The 21,682-nt window shown below is 43.9% G+C and overlaps 1 protein-coding gene across 1 annotated transcript in view; it reads right to left on the bottom strand.

Annotated features, from left to right (window-relative positions):
- Positions 1–17,237, bottom strand: part of ZSWIM6 (zinc finger SWIM-type containing 6) — a 207,636-nt gene extending 190,399 nt beyond the window's left edge. Inside the window, exon 1 of the mRNA XM_057742822.1 lies at positions 16,577–17,237. Within this exon, the coding sequence (XP_057598805.1) occupies positions 16,577–17,237 (661 nt within the window). The remainder of the gene's footprint in view (positions 1–16,576) is intronic.
- Between the last annotated feature and the right edge of the window lie 4,445 nt (positions 17,238–21,682).

Raw genomic sequence — 21,682 nt, forward strand, 5'->3', positions numbered from 1 at the left:
GTAGGTCATCCAGGTCACATAAGCACAGCTTTCAAGTGCAGCGATTTATGAGATCACCCAAAAACAAAATTGAAAAAAACACTCAACCAGGATTTCAGCTCTTAAAATTTCACTTGAAACTACTTTTCTGGATACTTCACTTGTAAATCTTTAAATCGGGGAAAAAAAGGTTAAGCACCTCGTTTCACTGATTCAAGTCCCCCCAAAATGGGAATGTAGATATTATATATATAATCCTATGACTTGAGAAACTCAGAAATGCATCTGAATCTGAGTGTCTTTTCTCTTCCATCCTCTTCCTATCCACCGCAAATATTCAGGGAAGCCTAGGAACCAAATCACAAGTGATTAGGTTGATCCATAAACTGTCCATTCTACCCAAGAACAGAACTAAATTTATCTCAGCCATGCCCCTCCCTCCCACTTTCAGGAGAATAATTCCAGAGTTCCAACAAAGACAAAATTCATCAATCACTGGGGTCAAAAACAAGAGAGACATTAGGGCCAAAGCATACTTTGTGGAATAATAAATGTTCTGCTTAGCTGCACTAGGTCAGGTGAAATTATAAGGATAATAAAATATTAACAGATTAATCTGTGGATAGTGAATTTCAGTGTTTTAGTGGTAACAAAAGTTTTTTTAAAAAAACAATGTTTCCTTTCTGATTACAAAATCCAGATATGATTGCAGGGTTGGGGAAAATATAGAAAATTAAAAGAAAATAATAAATGGAGAAAATCAGGGAAAAACGGGAGCTTAACAATAATATATTTCCCTTTTGTGTAACTATTTAGAATTCAGGCACTTTCATGTATTCCCACGTAGGTCTCTTAACAGCCTCACGATAGAGAAGACAGAGGTATAATTATTTTCATTTTATAAGGGCTCAAGGAAATTCGGAGCCAGTACGTAATCTGCCTAAAGGTACACAGGTAGTAAAACGAGACCCAGCGAAGAAGATTCTAGTCTCCTGATGGGTCAGGCATCTTCTCCAGCTCAAGGCCATGGGATCAGCAAATGATACAGGAGTAGTTAACTGCAAGTACCTAAAATGAGCAGTACCTGCAAACATTGATCAAAAGCAAAAAAATGTAAAATAGAATTGTATCAGTAATACAAGCATACGCTAGAGCACTACAACATCAAATAACGATAGGAAAATTTACATATCTTTAAGTTACCAAAAAGTGAGGGTGGGGGGAGGCATGGGGAAAGAACATACATCAAACCATGGAGGCGGAAAACCTCTTAACTGTTTCAGTTTGGTGTCAGTGAGAGAGCCCAGAGAGAAGTCATCTACTCCTATCAGAAAGAGTGCGTGGAGCCCACTGATAAAGACCAAAGATAAGCCAAAGGTCTCCTTTCATCCCAAACAACTCTCCTTCCCCTCCCTTCCTGTCCCCCTACACAGGCTGTAGCATGTGCATGTGCGAACACAGAGAGTATAATTTTAAATGGATTTTTTAATTGCCCCCTTCTTTCTGAAAAACAAGATATATGGCTAGGATAGCTGTATATGTTATCGTCTCAATTGGAACACTTATAAGAGTAAAAGAGGTGACTGTTCCTGATTATGCTAGGAAAAGAGGCATAAACCAAGAATGACTGGGCAAAACGGGAACATGCAGTCTCCCAGTATGGGAGCACACCCTTACTGTTCAAAAAACTGCTTGGTGTGTCCTGATTTATACAATACTGAGTCTTAAGGAAATTCTACATCAAGGGAAAGTCATCAATATTTTGTAGGCCAGTTTAATAAACACTCCTACTAATTAGTGAATGTCTTTTTACAAGCATAAGATCTTGTGGGATGTTTTGAAGTAACATGCTTTGCAAGTCATCTGAAAAGTTTTAAGAAACCAGTTAAATTTATTTTTGCTAACTTCTTTAAAACGTGAAATATCAAATAAAAGGAAAAAGCAATCTCTTAATCACTCGAAGGTATTTAAAATTCAAAGTTAATTTCTTTGGTAACCCAAAAGTACTGTTTTACATAGGAATGCCCACATTATTTTGTTTACTTATAACCTGGAATCATCTAATAAATAAAATGCTTTCAGAACAGTTTTTTGCCTGATGCTGTTAACAAGTTAACAAGCTGGAAGGAAAAAGTCCCCTCAAATAAAAAAAGGAAGAAAGAAACCTCACATGGTATCTGTATAAATGTACTGATGATAATAAACCAACCTTCCTATCTTGTGGTCATATTCCTATTCAAAGTACCTCCTAAAAGACTAAGCTACAGCAACTCAGATTCAGAATCAAACAGAAACTGGAACTTGGAGGTATTTTTTTTCAACTAAGAGAATTTCATACAGGTACACACAAATACTGGCATATAATCTAAGCTTACCATTCATTCAAGGGACATTTCAATGTCTACTATACACACACTGCACTGGCACTATTAACAGCTGGCTGTTCTGGATTTAAAATTTGCCCCTATTTTTTTTCTTTTGCTCTAGCAGATTTATCTTTTAACTCCAAAAAGGGACTTTGTATTTAAATATTCTGTGATTCTTAACCCCCAAAACAAGACTAGAAATAGCTAAAAAACAATAGCAAACTCAAAAAGACCCTATAACACTATATGACAGAATATTTTTACATTTATTTGTTAGCACTTCATATTCTGAGTTGATGGCCTTACTATTGCTTCCCTCTATAAAAGATGCTTAGAAATCTATAATCTTACTGCAATTTCTCATAAGAAACTATTCCTCATTTTCTCCAATTTTTACATCAAAGATGAGTTCCACAGCTGTGTTCTCAAGTTTGGAAAAGGCCATGAATCAGACAGGCCAGAGTTAGTCTCTACACCAACTCCTCGAAGAATGTTAGAAGGTCTACCTACTTTCACTGAGAGAAAGCCAGAGTATACACATGAATCTGATTTACTGTTATATCTTTTTTAAAACCAGTATGATGGTTCTAGATTTCTTTGGTAAAGGTTATTGAAAGAGTTAAGACACAGAATTTTCTATATTTATTAATAAGGCTTCTTGAAAGAGCCATGTTCAAAGCTCAATTCTAAAAATTAAAAAGGCAAATCAGAAATAAAGAGAAAACTAGTTTCTCCACACTTTAAAAGATCAAAGAGGGGAACTGCAACTCAAGGAGCAAATTTTAAAAACTAGCATTTTAGAGATGCAATAGCCAATCCATCCATAAAACCACCATAAGACAGCCATTATACACTGCACAGACAGCATTCTGAATTGTTACTATCTTTAACAGGAAGAATGGGGGGGGTAGTAAGTAAAAAGTACATTTTCTATAACATTAAATAATCAGCCCGGGCTTCCCTGGTGATTCGCAGTGGTTAAGGATCCGCCTGCCAACGCAGGGGACACGGGTTTGATCCCTGGGCTGGGAAGATCCCACATGCCACAGAGCAACTAAGCCCATGCGCCACAACTACTGAGCCCACGCGCTGCAGCTACTGAAGCCCACGTACCTAGAGCCTATGCTCAGCAACAAGAGAAACCACAGCAATGAGAAAACCTGCACACCGCAACAAAGAGTAGCCCCCGCTCACAACTAAAGTCTGTGCGCAGCAACAAAGACCCAACGCAGCCAAACATTAAATAAATAAATAAATGATAAATTAAATCTTTATAATAATAATAATCAGCCCAGTGAAATATAAATTCCAGAAAAGGGAGGAGGAAAGGGCCCCTCTATATTTGAACATGGCTACTTGAATTCTTTGTGCTTTTCTGGCCTTAACCTACCACCGCTTAGCCCATCTTTCCCACCATTCCTTCCCAAGACCCCAGCACGCAGGTGCACAAACAAGCGTGCGCACATAACACACACACAGAGTTTAACAGATACAAACCATACCCTCGTGTGTCAAAGCATAAATGTCATACAAGAGCACAAGAACTCTGAAGTCTCATGATTCAACAGAATCAAAAGACAAAGCCACTGCTAAGCTGAGCTAACACAAATTCAGACCTATATATATATCATATATATACACTGAATTTTGAATAAACTCAGTCACTGGCTCTTACATCACCAATTTTTTTCTACCACATCTAAAATTATAAATTATGAAAACAAATTATGGAAAATGAACATGAAAAATCATAGCTGAAACTTAAATACCGTTGAAACAATTTTTTAATATCTGTCCATTTTAAAATAAAAGTATTTTTCCACCAATTGTTCAAATGAATAGAGTTAAAAAAAAAATTTTCCCCACTGCAATTGTCCTTATTGAAAGCAAAAATGCAATGCTATCCAATATCCTGGAATTTCCTACTATTTAATGAAACAGCTTAGACAAAATGCCTTTTTAATAAGTTGCTAAGAGAGATCCACAAAACTGCTCTGACAAGTTCCAATAAGGAACGTCATTTGAGCACTTTGCTTATAAGGCTTTAAACAGCACTAGTCAAACTATCGTCTGGGCTTTGGTTTTAATCAAGCTTGTTAGTTAAACTGGAGCTGACATCATTTACATGACTCACCTAAATGAAATCTAAATTACATTAAGGATCCATAAGATAGTCACTTACCTACTACCATCCAGTAGATTATAAAGTTCTAAGCATCATATTAAATTATAAATATATACATATATGCGTGTGCATACATATACGTGTATATATATATACACACATAAACCCCTATCTATAGAAACAGACATAGATCAATGATCTATCTCCAAGCCACTTCTGGAAAATACACCTACCATAACCTCTAACTGCAGAAAGACACTACGTGCTATGATTAATACTATAGTTCAATGTACTTGGCACTCTATCCCCAAGACATTGATTATATTCCCTAATGAAATTTTTGTTTTCACTCTAAGTAAAGAAATAAAATATTCTTGGATCACAAGAGTAAGCTGCCCAACTTGCTCTTACCTACAATGTAAGCGTCTCATTTTAAGATGTAAAAATTTAAATAAACTCTAAAACATCTGCCTTCTCTAAGCCATTAGACCAGCAAGTCACCTTTCACTAAATCCCTCACCTTAAGCTTTATTTCAAAAAAGTGAATTCAGCAAAATTCATCCAATGACTACCTTAAAGACAAAGTGAAGGAAGAAATCAATTTGATTCTATTTCTAGTTGTTTTGGCCAATTATTTTGTTACCTTAGGAAGGGCGTCAGATCAATGCACTAACTAAATGTTATCCTGCCATCCAACAGATCTAAGTACATTACACCGCGACTCACTGAATAAGCGAATAATCAGCATCCCTGGGCTTCCCTAGTGGCACAGTGGTTAAGAATCCGCCTGCCAATGCAGGGGACACGGTTTCCATCCCTGGTCTAGGACGATCCCACACACTGTGGAATGATGATGACTACTGAGCCTGAGCTCTAGAGCCCACGAGCCACAGCTATCGAGCCCATGTGCCACAACTACTGAAGCCCATGCGCCTAGAGCCCATACTGTGCAACAAGAGAAGCCACCGCAATGAGAAGCCCACGCACCACAACAGAGTAAGCCCGGCTCACCACAACTAGAAAAAGCCTGTGCACAGCAACAAAGACCCAACACAGCCAATAAATAAACAAACAAACAAACAAATAAATAAATATCATCATCCCTGTTTCTATTCATATGCAGTGTAGTCTATGGTACACTGAAAATCATCCCTAACATACTCTCAGCTTTTCTATGTACCACTATGGAAAGAATATAAATGCTATTCTTCTTACCGAAGTTTCTTCCAAAGATACTATAGATTCACACAGTGATATTCTTTCCACTTCTTTCCAAAATTACACAAGAACAAATACAACATATTTTTCATTTTTAGTAAAACTGACAATCAAGTAAATTCTTAAATTCACATGTGCATCCAAAAGTTTAAATACAAATCCACATGATACTGGCTCTAGGGTATATAGAATCTAGACTCAGATACTGGTATTTCAACCAAACCCACCTATACTCCCTACTAGTATAAACAGTAAGCTTTTTATTTGCTAAACATGTTCTTACACCATTAACCAAACCTAAACATACACAACTGTGTCAGCAAAGAGAACACTGACAACTGTAGAAAAAACAGTATGTGTTTTTTTTAACGTCTGATGACACCTATAATTATATAAACCAATTCGGACTCTACAACTTCGACAGGAATGGCAATTTTAAAGATGTCCAAGGCATTTTAAAATAATCAGGCAAATTTCACACCACTTGGTGCCACCACAAAACCAAAATTATTAAGCTAGATATAAGTCTGACCTGATAAGGCAATTCTTAAACCTTTCTCTTATCTAAAATAGTTATCATAGTATGATGACTACTATCAAAAATTAATCATTTAAACAACACACACATCCCATTTTGAAAAAGTAGAGATAAGTAGAACATCATAACAGTATATGAAAATTAGTTGAGTTTGATAACTGAAAAGTGAAGTTTTTGACATTTGCCAAGCAGTCCCACAACATGCTGGCCCTATGCCATCATGGCCTGGTGCCAGCCTGATGTGGGGCCAGGCTAAAAATAGCAGCCAAGCAGCAGCTGGAACACATAGGTCCTTGTGACCTCAGCTTTATTTCCCTAAATCAAGGGAGGCTGAAGGGGAAAGGACAATGGCTGGGAAAGAAAGGAATGGAACACCCTCGCTTGGTTGGTATTTCCTATGTCTTCTGATTTCTTGCCTTTTTCCTTACCACTCTCTTGTATTCCTCACTCCCCGGTTCCATTCCTCCATGCCCAAGAAAGGAAAGGAAAGAGGATGGGCGTTAGGGAAGGAGGGAAAAGAAGAAAGAAACTGAAGCTCTCAGGCAGGTTGGGTTCAGAGGCTCCCCCACTCCTACCCTCAAGGCTCACTTTATTCTACCATCATCACAAAGCAGCCACTGGTCATTTTAGTCCTCAGCTTTACCATGGTCTAGAGAAAACACAAGACAAAAATTACACAGGTGATAATTGTGGGAGAGAAGGAAGAGAGAACTACAATATGGTGTCAAGAGTTCAAAACCCTGGGTTTCCTAGGTGGCGCAGTGGTTAAAAATCCGCCAGCCAATACAGGGGACACGGGTTGGATCCCTGCTCCAGGAAGATCCCACATGCCACGGAGCAACTAAGCCTGTGTGCCACAACTATTGAGCCTGCGCTTTAGAGCCCGTGAGCCACAACTACTAACCCCATGTGCTGCACCTACTGAAGCCCATGCGCCTAACTAAGAGCCTGTGGTCCGCAACATGAGAAGCCACGGCAACGAGAAGCCCGCGCACCACAATGAAGAGTAGCCCCTGCTCCCCGCAACTAGAGAAAGCCCATGTGCAGCAACAAAGACCCAACACAGCCAGTAAACAAATAAATAAATTCACATTAAAAAAAAAAAAAAGAGTTCAAAATCCTAAGTGCTAAGGAAACTTGAAGAATGCCTTAAAGAAACAAAGTCCAGGATTTCCTGGCGGTCCAGTGGTTGGGACTCGGCATTTTCAGTGCCGCAGGCCCAGGTTCTATCCCACAACATGGCCAAAAAAAATTAAAAATTAAAAAATTAAATTAAATTTAGAAAGTCCTAAAGAAATATGGTAAACTTTTTTTAAAAAGTCCTCTCACATATATCTGATCACAAAACTTCTGGTATTTGCATTTTAGGGGTTTATTTTATGACAAATATTTATAAAAATGATAACCATCTTCTCTGTAGAAATAAGTTAATATAAAGCAGTAGCAGGAACAAAGGATCAACATTACCAACTACGACATGGCTACTTTCAACTTCTGCTGACCTTTACCAAAAGACCAGTAACACCAGAAGAGGTTCCAGGCTCTGCCCTTTACACTAAAATGATAAAATACCTATACCTGATTTATAAAAACGCTGATCACTGTCAGAAAATATTTAACAGCTACAACGTACACATACAGCACCCTAAATTGTACTAACGTAATTAAGAGAATTTAAATCTTTCTTCTGTGGACTCATTTTATGTACCATCTTACGCATATTTTCTGTATAATACCTTCTAACATTAGAGATCTAACACCAATTAACAATGAAAAATGCTTTAAGAAAACAGACAGACTGTTAAATAAGATCGGACCAGGCAGTGAGTCACCTGAACTTTAAGCACATTAATTCACTAAATGAGCTTCCAATTTATCTGATCAGCTTTTTCAGTTAGTAAGAGTTTAAATGTACTGACAGGTCCTACTGCATCCTTCCAATTAACATCCTTCCAATTACGTATCTCTTTCAAAGAAAATTAAACCTTTTTATCAACACAGGAAATAGTATAATTTTAATCATAACATTCAAAAAGTTATAAAAAATATATATGTGACATATATACTGCAATTAGCTCTAACATGCAAGTTATTTCTCTTTCAAAAGTTAAAAATGTCTGATGAATGCTGACCAAAATCACCTCACACAACCATCTTCCAAAGCTGAAATTCTTCACATAAGGCAATTTTTTAAAATGCAGTTCTTCACATCAAATTTTTCAAATACATGTTAAAAATCATAGCCGTAATCACAATTTAAAATTCTGACTATTGTGGAAAATCACCCTAGAAAGTAGCAAGAGACTATAAACATAAAAAATAAACTTTCTAGAATAGCTAATGACACATCACGACTACTATTACTTAGAGGGTAAGAGGACCAACCAGGGAGGCTGCATCTGGCTTCATAATTTACTAGCCTGTGTGACCCTGGGCAAAAGTTACTTGAGCTTTTTTCCTATTCTTCAGTTTTCTCATCTGTAAAATGAGAATAATAAAAGCACCTAACTGACAGAGCTGTTAAGAAATATAAAGTACTTGGAGCAGTATCTGGCACATGGTTAAGTACTTTGAAAGTGTTGACTGCTATTATTATTATCACTATTAGCATATGTTGTTGCAGCAGTATTAAGAGGCTCACCATAAATCATGTTCAGTTCAATAAAGAAAAACCTCAAATCACACAAGGTCTTTAAAAAGAGATATTAATAAAGTTTTCAGGCCACATCAATTACATGAAAGAAGTGTATCTAGAGGTGATGTATACAGTACTATTTACTGGCAATGAGGGTGGGGTGACACTGACAGAAACACTGAAAAACGTACAAAACCAGGTCAAATACAGACACTACGGAGTAAGTTTTCAAAAACATACTAAGTTCAGAGCAGACAAATTTCCTACTGGATACTGACTTCTACCTTTTTGTGTAAGGATGTATTACAAGGAGGTATGCACAGTCGTGTATATTCACACCAAGTGTAATATAGTTTCACATAGCTAGCAATCCTAACTAACTTTTCCTGAACTTTAATCTCATCAAGAACATCTCTACAACTTCCAAATGTCTACAAATGTTTTACACTAGCATGTAGTAAGCATGCTAGAATCACTGCTTAACTGAAGCCATTAGAATCTGGCCTAAAACTAAAATGCTGTCTAGAAATACTTCTGTAACATTCAATTAAATGTCAGCCAAATAATCTCTCCAACAGCAAAGCTGATTTACATTTAAGATATGCTTGTTCTGATTTCTGAGATTTTTCTGAAATTTACACAACATTCCCAGTAAATTAAGAGGCAGCCTGAGTAATGGAAAAACAGATTCCATGCTTAACTTTGCAATTTACTATGCTTCTCTAGACAAATTACTCAACATGTCTGGGCCTCAGTTTTCTCATCAGTAAAATGGGAGAAGCTGGAATTGATCTCTATGAATATTCAGAGCTCTACAGGTAGATAATAACCATCATGCAAGAGTATTGTCTAAAAACAGCATCTCATCTGTTCGCATGTTTAAGAAGCAAAAGACGAGTGCACCTGTACACAGAGGTCACTGAAATATGCTTGGGGTAACAATACTCAAATGACACCTAGGTTCATTTGTCTCCTTTTCTCTCACTTAGGAACATCAAATTAGTTACAAATACGCAGATAAACATATGTAATATATGCTGACAAAAAAACTAAAAATCCCACAAATATAAAACACTTAGCATACCGTTAGCAATGGAGTTCACTTACTATCAGCTGAAAGTCAATCTTTAAGTTCAAAACGAAAAGCAGATTTTGCACTGCATTCTCTCAAAGCTTGCTTTGGCTACCTTTTCTAGATTAAAAAAATAAAAGGAAGCATCCTATTTTTAAAGAACTGAAAACCATGTACAAAGCATATTCTTAGCAGAACACACAGCACTGAAAGCAAAAAGTGGAAAGATACTCAGATTTTTCAAACAAATCTAACACACTTTATTTTTGAGATTGGCTAGGATTTGAGAAACAAGAGTCTCGTTTCATGGGGCAAGACTATGTAACATATTTCTCCAAATTATCATTTGGCACTCATTTCTCAGAAAGAGATGAGTCTTTCCATTCATTTAAAGGAGGAAACAGCTCATGTTTTCTAATTTACAGTAATCCCCAAATATTTACATGTCAAACAATTAATAAACCAATAAAATTAAATTAGGTTTTTGTTGGGAGAAAGCACAATTCTTCAAGCTATATAATAGTAATCTGAAAGGTAACTAAAAACGGTTTTGTGGGTTCCATGTAGTTTACTACCATTTAAAAAAATAGTTGCCTATAATCTGCTTTGTTTCTAAGATGTTTATACTTACCTATAATCTGCTTTCTCTTGTAGGATATTTGTCCTCTTAAATATAACAGTTGAAGGTCAACAGCAGTTCAGGTTTAATGACTGCCCCTATAAAAATTTCTAGCACAACATGAGTTTGTTTTATCATATGTATACATAAGCTTCTTAAAATAAAGGTACCAACTTCATTTTGCATCACTGAAGAAAACTGACTTTCTAACATAAAATATAAACCAGGTAAGCATTTGGAATTAGTACAGCCCCATTTGTATAATTTTGAAAAGGGACAGCTTTCTTAAACAAAAATAACACTGCCATCTTGTTCACTGAACATATTACTAGCTAAAACCACACGTTCTTAAGAAAACTCTTAAGATGACTGTGAGTAGAAAAGACATGCTAACCTGTGTCTTCCCAGATGAAACACTTAGAGTTGGAACTGATAGTAATTGATTAGCCATTGTGAAAAGAAAAGAAGCCAAGGATAAACAGATAAACATCTTAACAATTGGCCAGGACATACTTAAGACAATACTGACTTCAATTGTCCAATTAACTGCAATAATTGTTCTATTAAAGGACACATTCCACAACATCCTGATGATTTTAAAAGGAAAGGTATCCAAGTCTCTCATCTGCAAAAAGGATGAAATTCAGTGCATGGTTAAAATAATGGGGATGGCCTTTTCCTCCTCGATCCCAGGATGTACTCAGAATACAACTGTGTAGGGCAAGAAATTAAAGACTGAAGCAAGAGAAGAAATATTTGCTGAATTCAAATCTGCAATCCCACCACCTTCCAGTACTGTTGAGATTTCTTGGCTACGAAAAGTATTCTGTCTCCTGAACACTTAAGATCTCTTCATTGGATCAATACTATCATGGAACTAAGTATCATAAAAAATTCCAAGATTTCTTCACCTAAAATTGAAAACTGAAACTCCCTCAGAACAACACATCTGAGATGCTCAAATACTTTCAAAAATCAATTGTAAGCAAATCAAACATCTCAACTCAGAAAGAACGACAATAAAAAACATATATGCAACTACTTTCAAATTCTTTTCTTCTGTGTAATTTTTCATTAACCAAAAGACAGAACAAGTATGGGCTCTGATTCAAATTTGTTCTATATCATTACTTTAGTCTCAAAAATACATTCAATGAACTATATTATCATCAATAAACAAAACAGCTAACTCTGAAAGTGCATTTAGAATCACATCTTTATACAATAAGCTCTGGTCTGTAAAGAAAATCAAAATACTCAAAGGCCAACAAGTTAGCCTTAAATAAGTTAGCTGATTAAATTTTTAGCCATCTTAAATCTAATAATGATCCCCTTTTACTGCTTTGCTAACTCAAATCATGAAATTTTAAGTAACAAATCTGAAAAAACCATGAAAATGTTTATCAAAGTGTTAATAGAGCTTTTCGCCCAAAAGGAACCAGCAAAGAAAAAAAAAAAAGCCAATTCCTTTTAAAACTTAGCTCCTTCTTTCTCCTACAAAAGACTAGTTTCTAGTTTTGTTTAGACATTTCTTGCTTTTAAATGATTGTTTAGTCACAAATAAGGAAATGGTGTTTCAAAAAAAAAAAAATTGAGTGTACATCAGGTCTTCAGAAAGGGGACACACACAGGCATGTGCACGCGCACACACACACACGCGCGCGAGCACATGCCCCAAAACAAAAAATATGCATTAATTAGAAACACAAGGACAATTATTCTAAGATTTCTTATTGCAAAAATATATGCTTCTAGTTTTGGGACTTCCTTGGTGGCGCAGTGATTAAGACTCCATGCTCCCAATGCAAAGGGCCCAGGTTTGATCCCTAGTCCGGGAACTAGATCCCACATGCTTGCCACAACTAAGAGTTTGTATGCCACACTAAGGAAGCCACATGCCACAACCAAGGAGCTGGCGAGCCACAACTAAGGAGCCCTTGAGCTGCAACTAAGACCCAGCACAACCTAAATTAATTAATTTAAAAATATATATATATATATGAGCTTATAGTTTTAAGAAAAATCCAACCATAAGATAATAAGAATGAAAAGCAAAATTCCCTCCAAAACCTTGCCCATTCACTTCACTGCCCTTCTCCAAAGATACTCACTATTCAGTGGTTGCTTGTGTAGCCTTTCCAGACATGTTTACACCTACATGCAAGTCTGTCTTTTTTGTTTTAAACAGAAATTGCAGCATACTATATGAACAGTTGACTTGTTTTTAAATGAAATATGCTGGTCACCTCTTCTTGGCAGTATGCAAAAATCTGTGTTTTTTCACGGTTGCATAGTATTCCACTGAGTACTTCTTAACCAGTTCCTTTCCGATTTGGTTGACCCCAGCTTTTCAGTACTGCAAACCATACTGCAATGAGCACTGCTCACCATACTGAATATCTTTATGCACTAATATCAATATATCTAGGAATACAGAATAAATCCCTAGAAATGACATGAAAAGATTGTCCCAAGCATCAGGGGAGGCAGCATCTCATTCTCACACCTCCTCAATCAATTCTCGGTAATGTCTACCCAGATGCCAATGCGGTCAATGAAAATGGCATGTCATTTTTATTTGTGTCTCTCTTCGTGAAGATGAATATATTTATTAAAACTCTGCATTTCTTTGTGAAATGTGTTTTTTGTTTTTCTACCAGGTTATTCATCTCTTTTATCCCCAATTTTTAGGAATTACCTGCCAGCCTTTGGTCAAACATGTTGCAAATATTTGCCCCAGTTAGTGGCTTAACTTGATTCATCATGTTTTCAGTCCTACAGAAACTTTTAGATATTTTTAAATCAAGTAACATATATCTGTCTTTTCCTTTACAATTCAAGTTTCGGGTCCCATTAGAGAAGCTCTTCCCCAGGTAAAACTTTTGGGAAAAAAATTTATGTGACTTCTAAATCATTACTGAAGTGCTGTCAATAACACCTACGTACAAGCACCTTCAGCAACAGCTCCCTTGCAATATATCGTTAGTCAACAACAATAAGCCAACAACCCTTCCTCTAAAACTTCTCAAAATCAACTGATGAACAGCACTGCACCAATTAAATACTGCTTACAATTACCACATCAAAGGTTTAATTTTTCTTTTCCTTTAAATTTCTTCTTAAAATCTAGGAGTGGAAAAATAACTAAGCAAGTTATGTTTAATTTCTGGGAAGTCCCAATTCTCTGTCCCTCGATCCTTAAATAATCTTCAACATTGTAAAATAAAGTCCAACAACTCGATTGTCTGTATTGTAGCTATAATTTAGTCATCTCTACAAAGTCAATGAATACTTCCTGTACAAACAAACTTGTAATTTTGCAATACCAGAAATTTGCTTATGATGCTATCAACACAATATTCTGTTCTTTTCCATTTCGGGTTATGAAGTGAAAAAGAGTTCTACCTCAAAGCACAAAATTATAAAATAAACTTCATGTTAGTTCCAACTCAAACCATCACTTAGAGCTAAATAAATTAGATGGTTAATCTAGCCACTCTCACTATTCTGCATCAAGAAAAAAACCCTGGTCATAAGTTTTCTATCTCACAGTGCCAGCTGCCAGGCATTTAACAGCCTTCCATCTCTAAGCTGACTGGCACAACAAGTAATACAACTTGGAAGTTAAGGAAACTGGCAGAACTCAGAAGAGAAAAGAGAATATTTTCCACAATTTGTACAGCACTTGTTTAGCACATATGTAAGTGTTTCCAAAGGGGTGGTCAACTCTTCAAACTATATGAGAAGCATCATGCTACTTCACATCAGCCACTGCCAACTCCATTCAGTGGCCTCCTTCCCCTCTGGGGACTATTCAGAAAGTTACTATTTTCTTTTACAACTCACCCAGGCCTCTTCACCAATGAAAACAGGCAAAGCCCACGCTGTGTGTCTGTCTCCTAGAGAAGATTGCATCTTTTATTTATCGTCCCTTGGCTTTATTTTCACAGTGAATTCCTGGCTTAAATGCAATCAGCCAAGAAACCCTCCCTATGTGCTCTCCTGTCATTCCTCATTGCTTGCAAGCAGAGTCAAGCACAGAAGGGGGAAAAAAAAACTCAGCATTGCCAGCCAAGCCATAAAAACTCGCAAACTAGTTATACTGAGAAACCATGGATGTGCTTCAATCCATTTCAACCAGGCAGGAAACAAGGGGGGCAGGGGGAGCGAGTATGTAACTTGAAAGACTGTTAATTAAATTTTTTAAAAGGATAGATGGATAGCCTGCGAAGTTAAACCCCACTCTAGACATAAGGAAAGGGGTATCTAACCTTGAAAAGGCAACACTGGGGGCTTCCTTTAGAAATAAATGACCATGCAGAAAATCACGTTTGCAGACTGCATTAGAATTCAAATTAAGCAGACAGGATTAAAACAAATCTTAATTCTCTCTTGGGGCCCCACCCGGACCCCCACTCGACTCCCAAAGAGAAGGATAAAAGGAACTGACTATGGAAAGAGAAGATTAAATTAAACATCAGAGACAGTGATGCTTCCAAACCTCTCCCCATTCATTAGGAACCATGTTCACCACCACAATTTAAATAGACAACAATATGAGAAGGGGGTAGAAAATACGCCGTTTGCAATCAGGTGAAAAATATGAGGAAAGAGGAGTCTCACTATAGCATTGTTCTTTTCCGTCCAGCTCAAACATCCCCAGCGCTACAGCTGAAAAAAATATCTGACCAGAAACACACACTGGAGGGTGGGGGGAGGGGGGGACAGCGAAAGCTTTTACAACTCGGTATTTGAGAAAACTCTCCTGGTCTGTCAGAGAAAGAAGGGCTATGGAGCTTTAAATCACAAGTCCTTCCCTCGCCTTTGTCAAATACCTTCTACTTTACAAGCCCTGAAAAGAAATGAAGAGACTCTTTTGTTTGGTTTCCCCTTTTCGGAGGGTGACAGAAAACTGAAAGGGGCAGGAATAAACCTGAAAATGAGAACAAAGTGTGGGGTCGTGCCCGGCTGCCAGGCGGTCGCGCCGGGAGGGACGCGGGAGCGGCCGCGGAGCTCCTCCGCCTCGCGCTCCGGCGGCCGGCGGCCGCGAGCGCCAAGCCCGTCCCTGCGCCCCGCGCCTCGCACGGAGCACGACCCCGGGCCCCGCGGGCGCAAACCCAACTCCGCCGGCAGGAGCCCGGGGCACGCGGCGGCCCCCGGGAACGGGCACGAGCCGGCGGCCCCCGGCCCCGCTCGCGCCCTTTCATGCGGGGGCGTCCTCGGAGAGAGAGGTCGCTCAGGAGAGGGTCCAGCCCGCCGTCCGCGCGGCCCCGAGACGGAAAGGCGCGGGGGAAGGGACATTTAAATCCCGAGGCGGCCGGCGGAGCTCGCCCCGGCCAGCCCAGACGCCGCAGCGAGCCCGAAGCACCGCGGCCGCCAGCCCGTCGAAGCCCGGAGAGGAACGGCCGCCGAGTGGCAGTAACATGCATTTCCCTCCTCTCAAATGGAGGGGGCGGGGAGGGGGGCAGAGGAGAAAGAAAGACGAGAGAGCGACAGACGAGGGGAGAGAGGAGGGAGAGCGCAGAGCGCGGCCCGGCCGCCGGCTCGGCCCCGGCCGGCATTGTCTGGGCGGCCCGCGCCCCCTCCCCCGCCCCGCACGGCCCCGCCACAGACACCCTCCGCCGGAGCCCGGCCGTCCGCCCGCGCCTTTGTCCACCTTCACCGCCCCCCCACCCCAAAGCGGGCGAGCAGCCCTCCAGGACGCGCTCCCCGGAAGAAGGGCGGGGAACGGAGCGGGCCGGGGGCACCCAACACCCACCTCGCGGACCCCGCGGAGGGGCGCGTCCTGCTGATTCATTTCCCACTCGCGCTGGCCCGTCCGGGGAGACAGGGGGCGGGGAGGGGCGGGGAGGAAATGGGCGCTCCGCTCAGGAGGACTGTCCGGGCCGGTGAGGGCACCGGGCGGGGTGCGGGTGCGCGCTGGGCTTAGGGGTTGCCCGCAGGGGAGCTGGCGGACGCCCCCCCCCCCCCGGCCCCGGGGACTGACGGACGGACAGACGGCCCAGCCACTGCCCCGTGACTCACCGACTTGCAGGACGTTGTCGACGCAGCCGCTCTCCAGCAGCGCGATGCCCCGGCGGAAGGGCAGCCGTGTCTCGTCGCCGCCGTCCGCCGACCCGGTGACCCCCACCGACGGGGCCCCGGCCCCAGCGGCGGCGGCGGCGGCCGCGGCGGCGGCGGCCGAGGTGGCGGCCGGAGAGGACGAGGAGCCGCCGCCGCCCGCGCCGCCCGCGCCGCCGCCCGCGCCGCCGGGGCCGCCGCTGTCGTCGCCGGGGCCGCCCGCGGCGCCGCCGCTGGTGTTGAAGGACGAGTACATGCAGATCTCCCGCTCGCTGCGGGGGAAGGACCAGTAGACGATGCGGCGCTGCACCGGCTCCGGGATGCGCTCGAAGCGCTCTTCCACGCGCTGGAACGGCCACTTCTCAGCCACCTTGCGCGCCGCGATGTCCAGCAGCGACTCCGGGCTCTGGGTCTTGCCCGGCGGCAGCAGCCCCAGCACTGCGCCGCCCCCGCACGCCGCCGCCGCCGCGCCGCCCGCCCGCGGGCCCGGCCGACAGGCAGAGCTGTAACCGCCACCCGCTCCTCCGCCGCCGCTGCTGGCCCCGCCGCCGCCGCCGCCGCCGCCGCCGCCCGGCCGGCAGCAGAGCCTTTTCGCGGGAGGAGGCTGCTGTCCGCGCTCCGCCATGACCGCGCCGCTTCTAACCCGACAGCGGAAGTGCCGGGACCCTATAAACGGCACAAGGAAGCGCGACACGCACACGCCGCCGCGACGCCACGCTGCCATCTAGGGCCCGCCGCTCCTTGTATGGGCACAAGAGGTGGGGCCTTCGTCGTGACGTTGAGGCTGAGGCGGGGCACCGATAGGGGGACCTAGGGCCAAGGGCGGGGCCTATGCAAATCGCTGGGCTGAAACATAAATAGAGCACTCGGCGGACACGGGGGTAGCGGGGGCGGTGGGGTTGGGTGCCCGCTGGGTTGTGAGAATGTCAGGCTGCTGTGACGCGGGGGGCGGGGCTCAGGCGGGGTTCCCGGGGGAGGGGGCGGGCCGCCCGGCCCGGCCTAAGGTGGGTGGGTCTGCGCGCCCCCTGCCTACTCAACTACCCCCACCAATTCCCTGCCTCCCTTTGATGTCCAGCGAGGGAGGACGCGCGCCTCGTGGGTCGCAGCGGGGAGGGGAGGGGAGGTGGGAGGCGAGCAGGAGGAGGGGTCCGGGGTAAGTGGGGGGCGGGGCCCGCTAGTCGATGCCCCACCCCCCGTCAGAGCCTGCCCGCCGGGGGAAAAGCCTCTGGGCGGAGGAGGCGCTTTCAAAACAAAGAGATGCGGCATGGAACCCGGGGGACTGGGGTGGCTAGGCCGGCGGAGGAGGTGCGGCTGGGGCCGCCGGGCCGTCCGCTTCCCCTGCAGGCGGCCCGGAGGAACCCTCCCGCCCCCAGTCCGGGCCGCGGCGCCGGAGAAGAGGGGGGAGGCTGCGTCAGGCGGCTGTTTTTCCAGTCTACTTTTGCAGACCGAGGCGAAGGAGAGCACCGGCTCCGCCGCCCCTCTTCGCTGCGGCGCACCCGGCCCCGAGCCCCGCGTCTGCTCCGTCTCTGGTATCGTGCGGGCCAAAGTGTCCGAGAACGCGCAGAGCGCTCGGAACCTGTCCCGCCGCTGTGCGCCGCGCGTCTGGAGCTGGCGGCTGCCGCCCCGCCCTCGCGCTCCCGCAGCCCCGCGGGCGGGGAAGCCGGCCGGCCCGCCGGCGCGGAGCTGGGGAACTTGGCCGGGCCCCAGCCGCTGTTCCGCCGAGACCCCGCTCTAAGCCGGGGGCGGGGGGGGGGGGGGCTCGGGGTGGAGCTCGGGGTGGAGGGCGCACCGGGGCGGAGGGCACCCCCGGGTAGTGGATTTAGCGGACCCAGTTTTGCGAGCACACACCCTGCGGGCACGCGCGCAGAGCTCGGCCGACTGCAGACCGCGCGCCCGGGCCGCTCGGCGGCACACGGTGGCTGCGAGCGCGCGCAGTGCGCACTTGGGGCCGCGGCCAGCGGGGAGCCCCGGCGCTCGGGACGCACGTCGCGCTCCCTGCAGCCCCGGCGGCGCCCGGACGGCCCATCCGCCCGGGACGAGGCAGTATGGGCGGCGGGCGAGCGAGCGGAGAGCGCAGCTTGCCGGGGTCAGGACGAAGGCGAAGAAGCGAGTCCCGGGCCGATCCGGGAACGCTGCGGACATTGTTCTTCGCACTCTCCAGAGCTCGGTCTAATCTGGGTCCAAAACACAGACTTAATTACCACGTTGGAGACATCCTTACTCTTTGCCCCTGCCTTCTGTTTCTCCTGTAAACCGTGTCGCTGAAACCGTCGCTATTGTAGAAGATAAACCGTATCCCCCTTCACACTTTTGCATCTTTTAAGGCTATTGGCTGATACCCACCTGCCTGCCTCGTTGCCTGGATTTAAAGGAATAAGAGCGCTCCCGAGTTTTAAAGAAAATCGCCCACTCAGGGCCGAGGCCCCAGAGATCTCGAGCTCCAGGTCTTGGCTCTTCCCCTCTTCAGGCCTCACCAAGCCCAGGCTGCAGGTCCCCAGGGGACCTGATGCTGGCAGACTTTCCATAGCTGCCTTACTTGTTAGGAAAATTTTGGTGACATGATGTTTTTGTATATCCATCTGGTATTTTTCTGGGCACCTCCTCAATGCTTAGGAAAAGGCCTGGGTAGGAAACTGGAAGACTATCTTTATGGGCAAAAGGGAGGGAGAAGGTTTTTCTTCCAGTTGTTCTATTTTGGGGTTTCTTTAAAAAAAATAAAATTTTTTACATTTTTTAAAAATACAGGCAATAGAAGAAAGTAAGTAGAAAAGTAAAATTTGGGTTCCATTTTGTTCTCAAACACAGCCATGATAGGACTTCGGCATGTGTAATATTGTATAGATTACCAAGCACTTTCAAACACACGGAATCGCTGAACTGGAAAGTTAAAGGTGATAAAACTCATACCTCCAGACAGGGTGAGTGACTCAGGATCTTCCGCTAACACTCTTTCAGGTGTTAGTGGAAGAAATTAATTCATATTGAGCAGGAAAGTAGACACCTTTGGAGGTGCCTAATGTTTAGAGATCTTGATTTTGCATTGAACCAAAGAGACTGGGTTTAAGGCATCATCCTACATTGGAAGGATTTCATTTAACTCTCCGTTCAAAGATGAATCCAGAGCCACGACTCAGCCTAATCCAATTTTCCCTCTCTGCAGTCTCTTACATTGAGACCACCCTCTTTGAACTGTCCTCCTCTCTCTATAGTTTCCCTGACACTCTCCTATCCCTTCAGTGTCTCCAACTCATCTTTCTCTGCCTTTTTAGCTTTCTCTTCCTCCAAACTGTTTAATGTACACCCTGCCCTACAGCCTATGAGAGTCCTCTTCTCCATTTATAGTGGCCCACCCCTTGGAGAGTTTCCACTGTTCCCAGCGCCCAACTGTCGTCTCGGCTTCAGCTCGCTTATTTCTTTCTGGTGGCCAGCTCCCTTTTCCATTGCCACCTCAAACCCAAAGTACCACATTGCCCCAGAAACCAGGCTCTCTTCCTTCTCCAAGAATGTTATTACTGTTGCCACCTATTCATAGGCCCCTCAAATTTTTTCATCTTTGCCTTTGCCTGCAATTCCCTTGTAGGTTTACTTGCTGCATTATCTATTCCCAGCCCCTCTCACTCAGTTATTCCTCCTCTTCCCTCTGCGCAGCCTCCTCACTGGTGTGTCTGTATAACCCTTCCTCCTGCAAATCCTCCTCCCCCCAGCTGCTGTGCTTCCTAAAGTATAATTCTGATGGTGTCACCCTCCTGCTCAAGTCCCTTTAAATGACTCCCTGCCACCTACTAGGAAAAGTCCAAATTCAGATATAATGTTGACCAAACCCAACTTTCCAGCCTAATCTTCGACTAAAATCTAACAGAACTTCCAGTTCCCCAATAGGAATTTTGTTGTGTCCCATCAGGACTTCTTCCAGGTCCCCAGACGTCATCCCAACTTTCCCACTCTGCACGTTTGCTCAAGATGTTCCTGTTGCCTGTAAGAGAGACGTTCTCTCTTCCCTTATAACTTGTCAAATTCCTACCCTTCCTTCAAAGACTGGCTCAAATGCCATTTCCTCTGAGAAAACCCACCTGGATGTGTGATCTCTCTCTCCTTGAGCCACTCTAACACTTTGGATCTTTCTCGTGACATTTCTACCGTTCTGCCAAGGGTCACAGCTATGTTTACACTTGCTCAAGCCGTTCATCTTCTCTCTTTTCCCTGGTTAGAAACTCTCTGAGGGTTGGGATTACGCCTCAGCCATCTCTGTAGTCCCAGGTGCCCAGCACTGCACTGCAAGGCTTCTGTCTCCCCAGAGGTCAGCTATACTCATGAGTCAAGGAAGAAGTAAGTGACAGTATGTCATCTTTGGCTGGTACTTGTGCCACTCTCATTTTTGAGATATTTACAGTGTTTTTTTTTTCTGGTGTTCATAGAAGTCATTACTAAATTACTTATAATTGCCCTTTTCAAACAGGCTGCTACCCTAGAGACCAAATCAGGGCCAGAGGCCTCTGGTTATGCTCCAGTGTTTACCATTAGGCAATGGTAGGAAATCAAAGTACCGAAAGTCTACAGCTTCCCAAATGCAGTGACTCATCATATCGAATCACACCACGCCGCGTCGGCCAGTGTGGTCAGGAGCTAGGCTCTTAGGCAGACTTCATAAACAGGACTCCCAGCAGCTAAACTGATAGCCACCAAGAAGAGAGACACCCTCTCACCCAGCACCATAGCAATCACCTGGCCTATTGCAGTTGGATGCATCATTAGATGGATCGCTAAGGAATTTATTTGAAAGGAGCAGTGGAGTGCTGTCTAGACATGGCTTCTCTACCTGTCTTTAAGAATGAAAATTTGAATTAAATTCAATCAAGATGTATCAAATTCCTTGGGCAGTGGTTTTCAAAAAGAGATCCTTAGAGTGTCCCAGAGCATTGCAGGCAGTTTTGGAGCTGGGAACCAGAAATTGACACCCATTACTCCCCATGTGAGTCTTCTTTACACTCACTCTCCATGTGAATCTTCTTTGGTGGCAAGAACTTCACACAGCCCCAGCACCTAGGAGGAGGCCTGCAGAAGGAAAAAATG

The sequence above is a fragment of the Hippopotamus amphibius genome, chromosome 1, assembly GCF_030028045.1.
Source record: "Hippopotamus amphibius kiboko isolate mHipAmp2 chromosome 1, mHipAmp2.hap2, whole genome shotgun sequence".
NCBI classification, from domain to species: Eukaryota; Metazoa; Chordata; class Mammalia; order Artiodactyla; family Hippopotamidae; genus Hippopotamus; species Hippopotamus amphibius.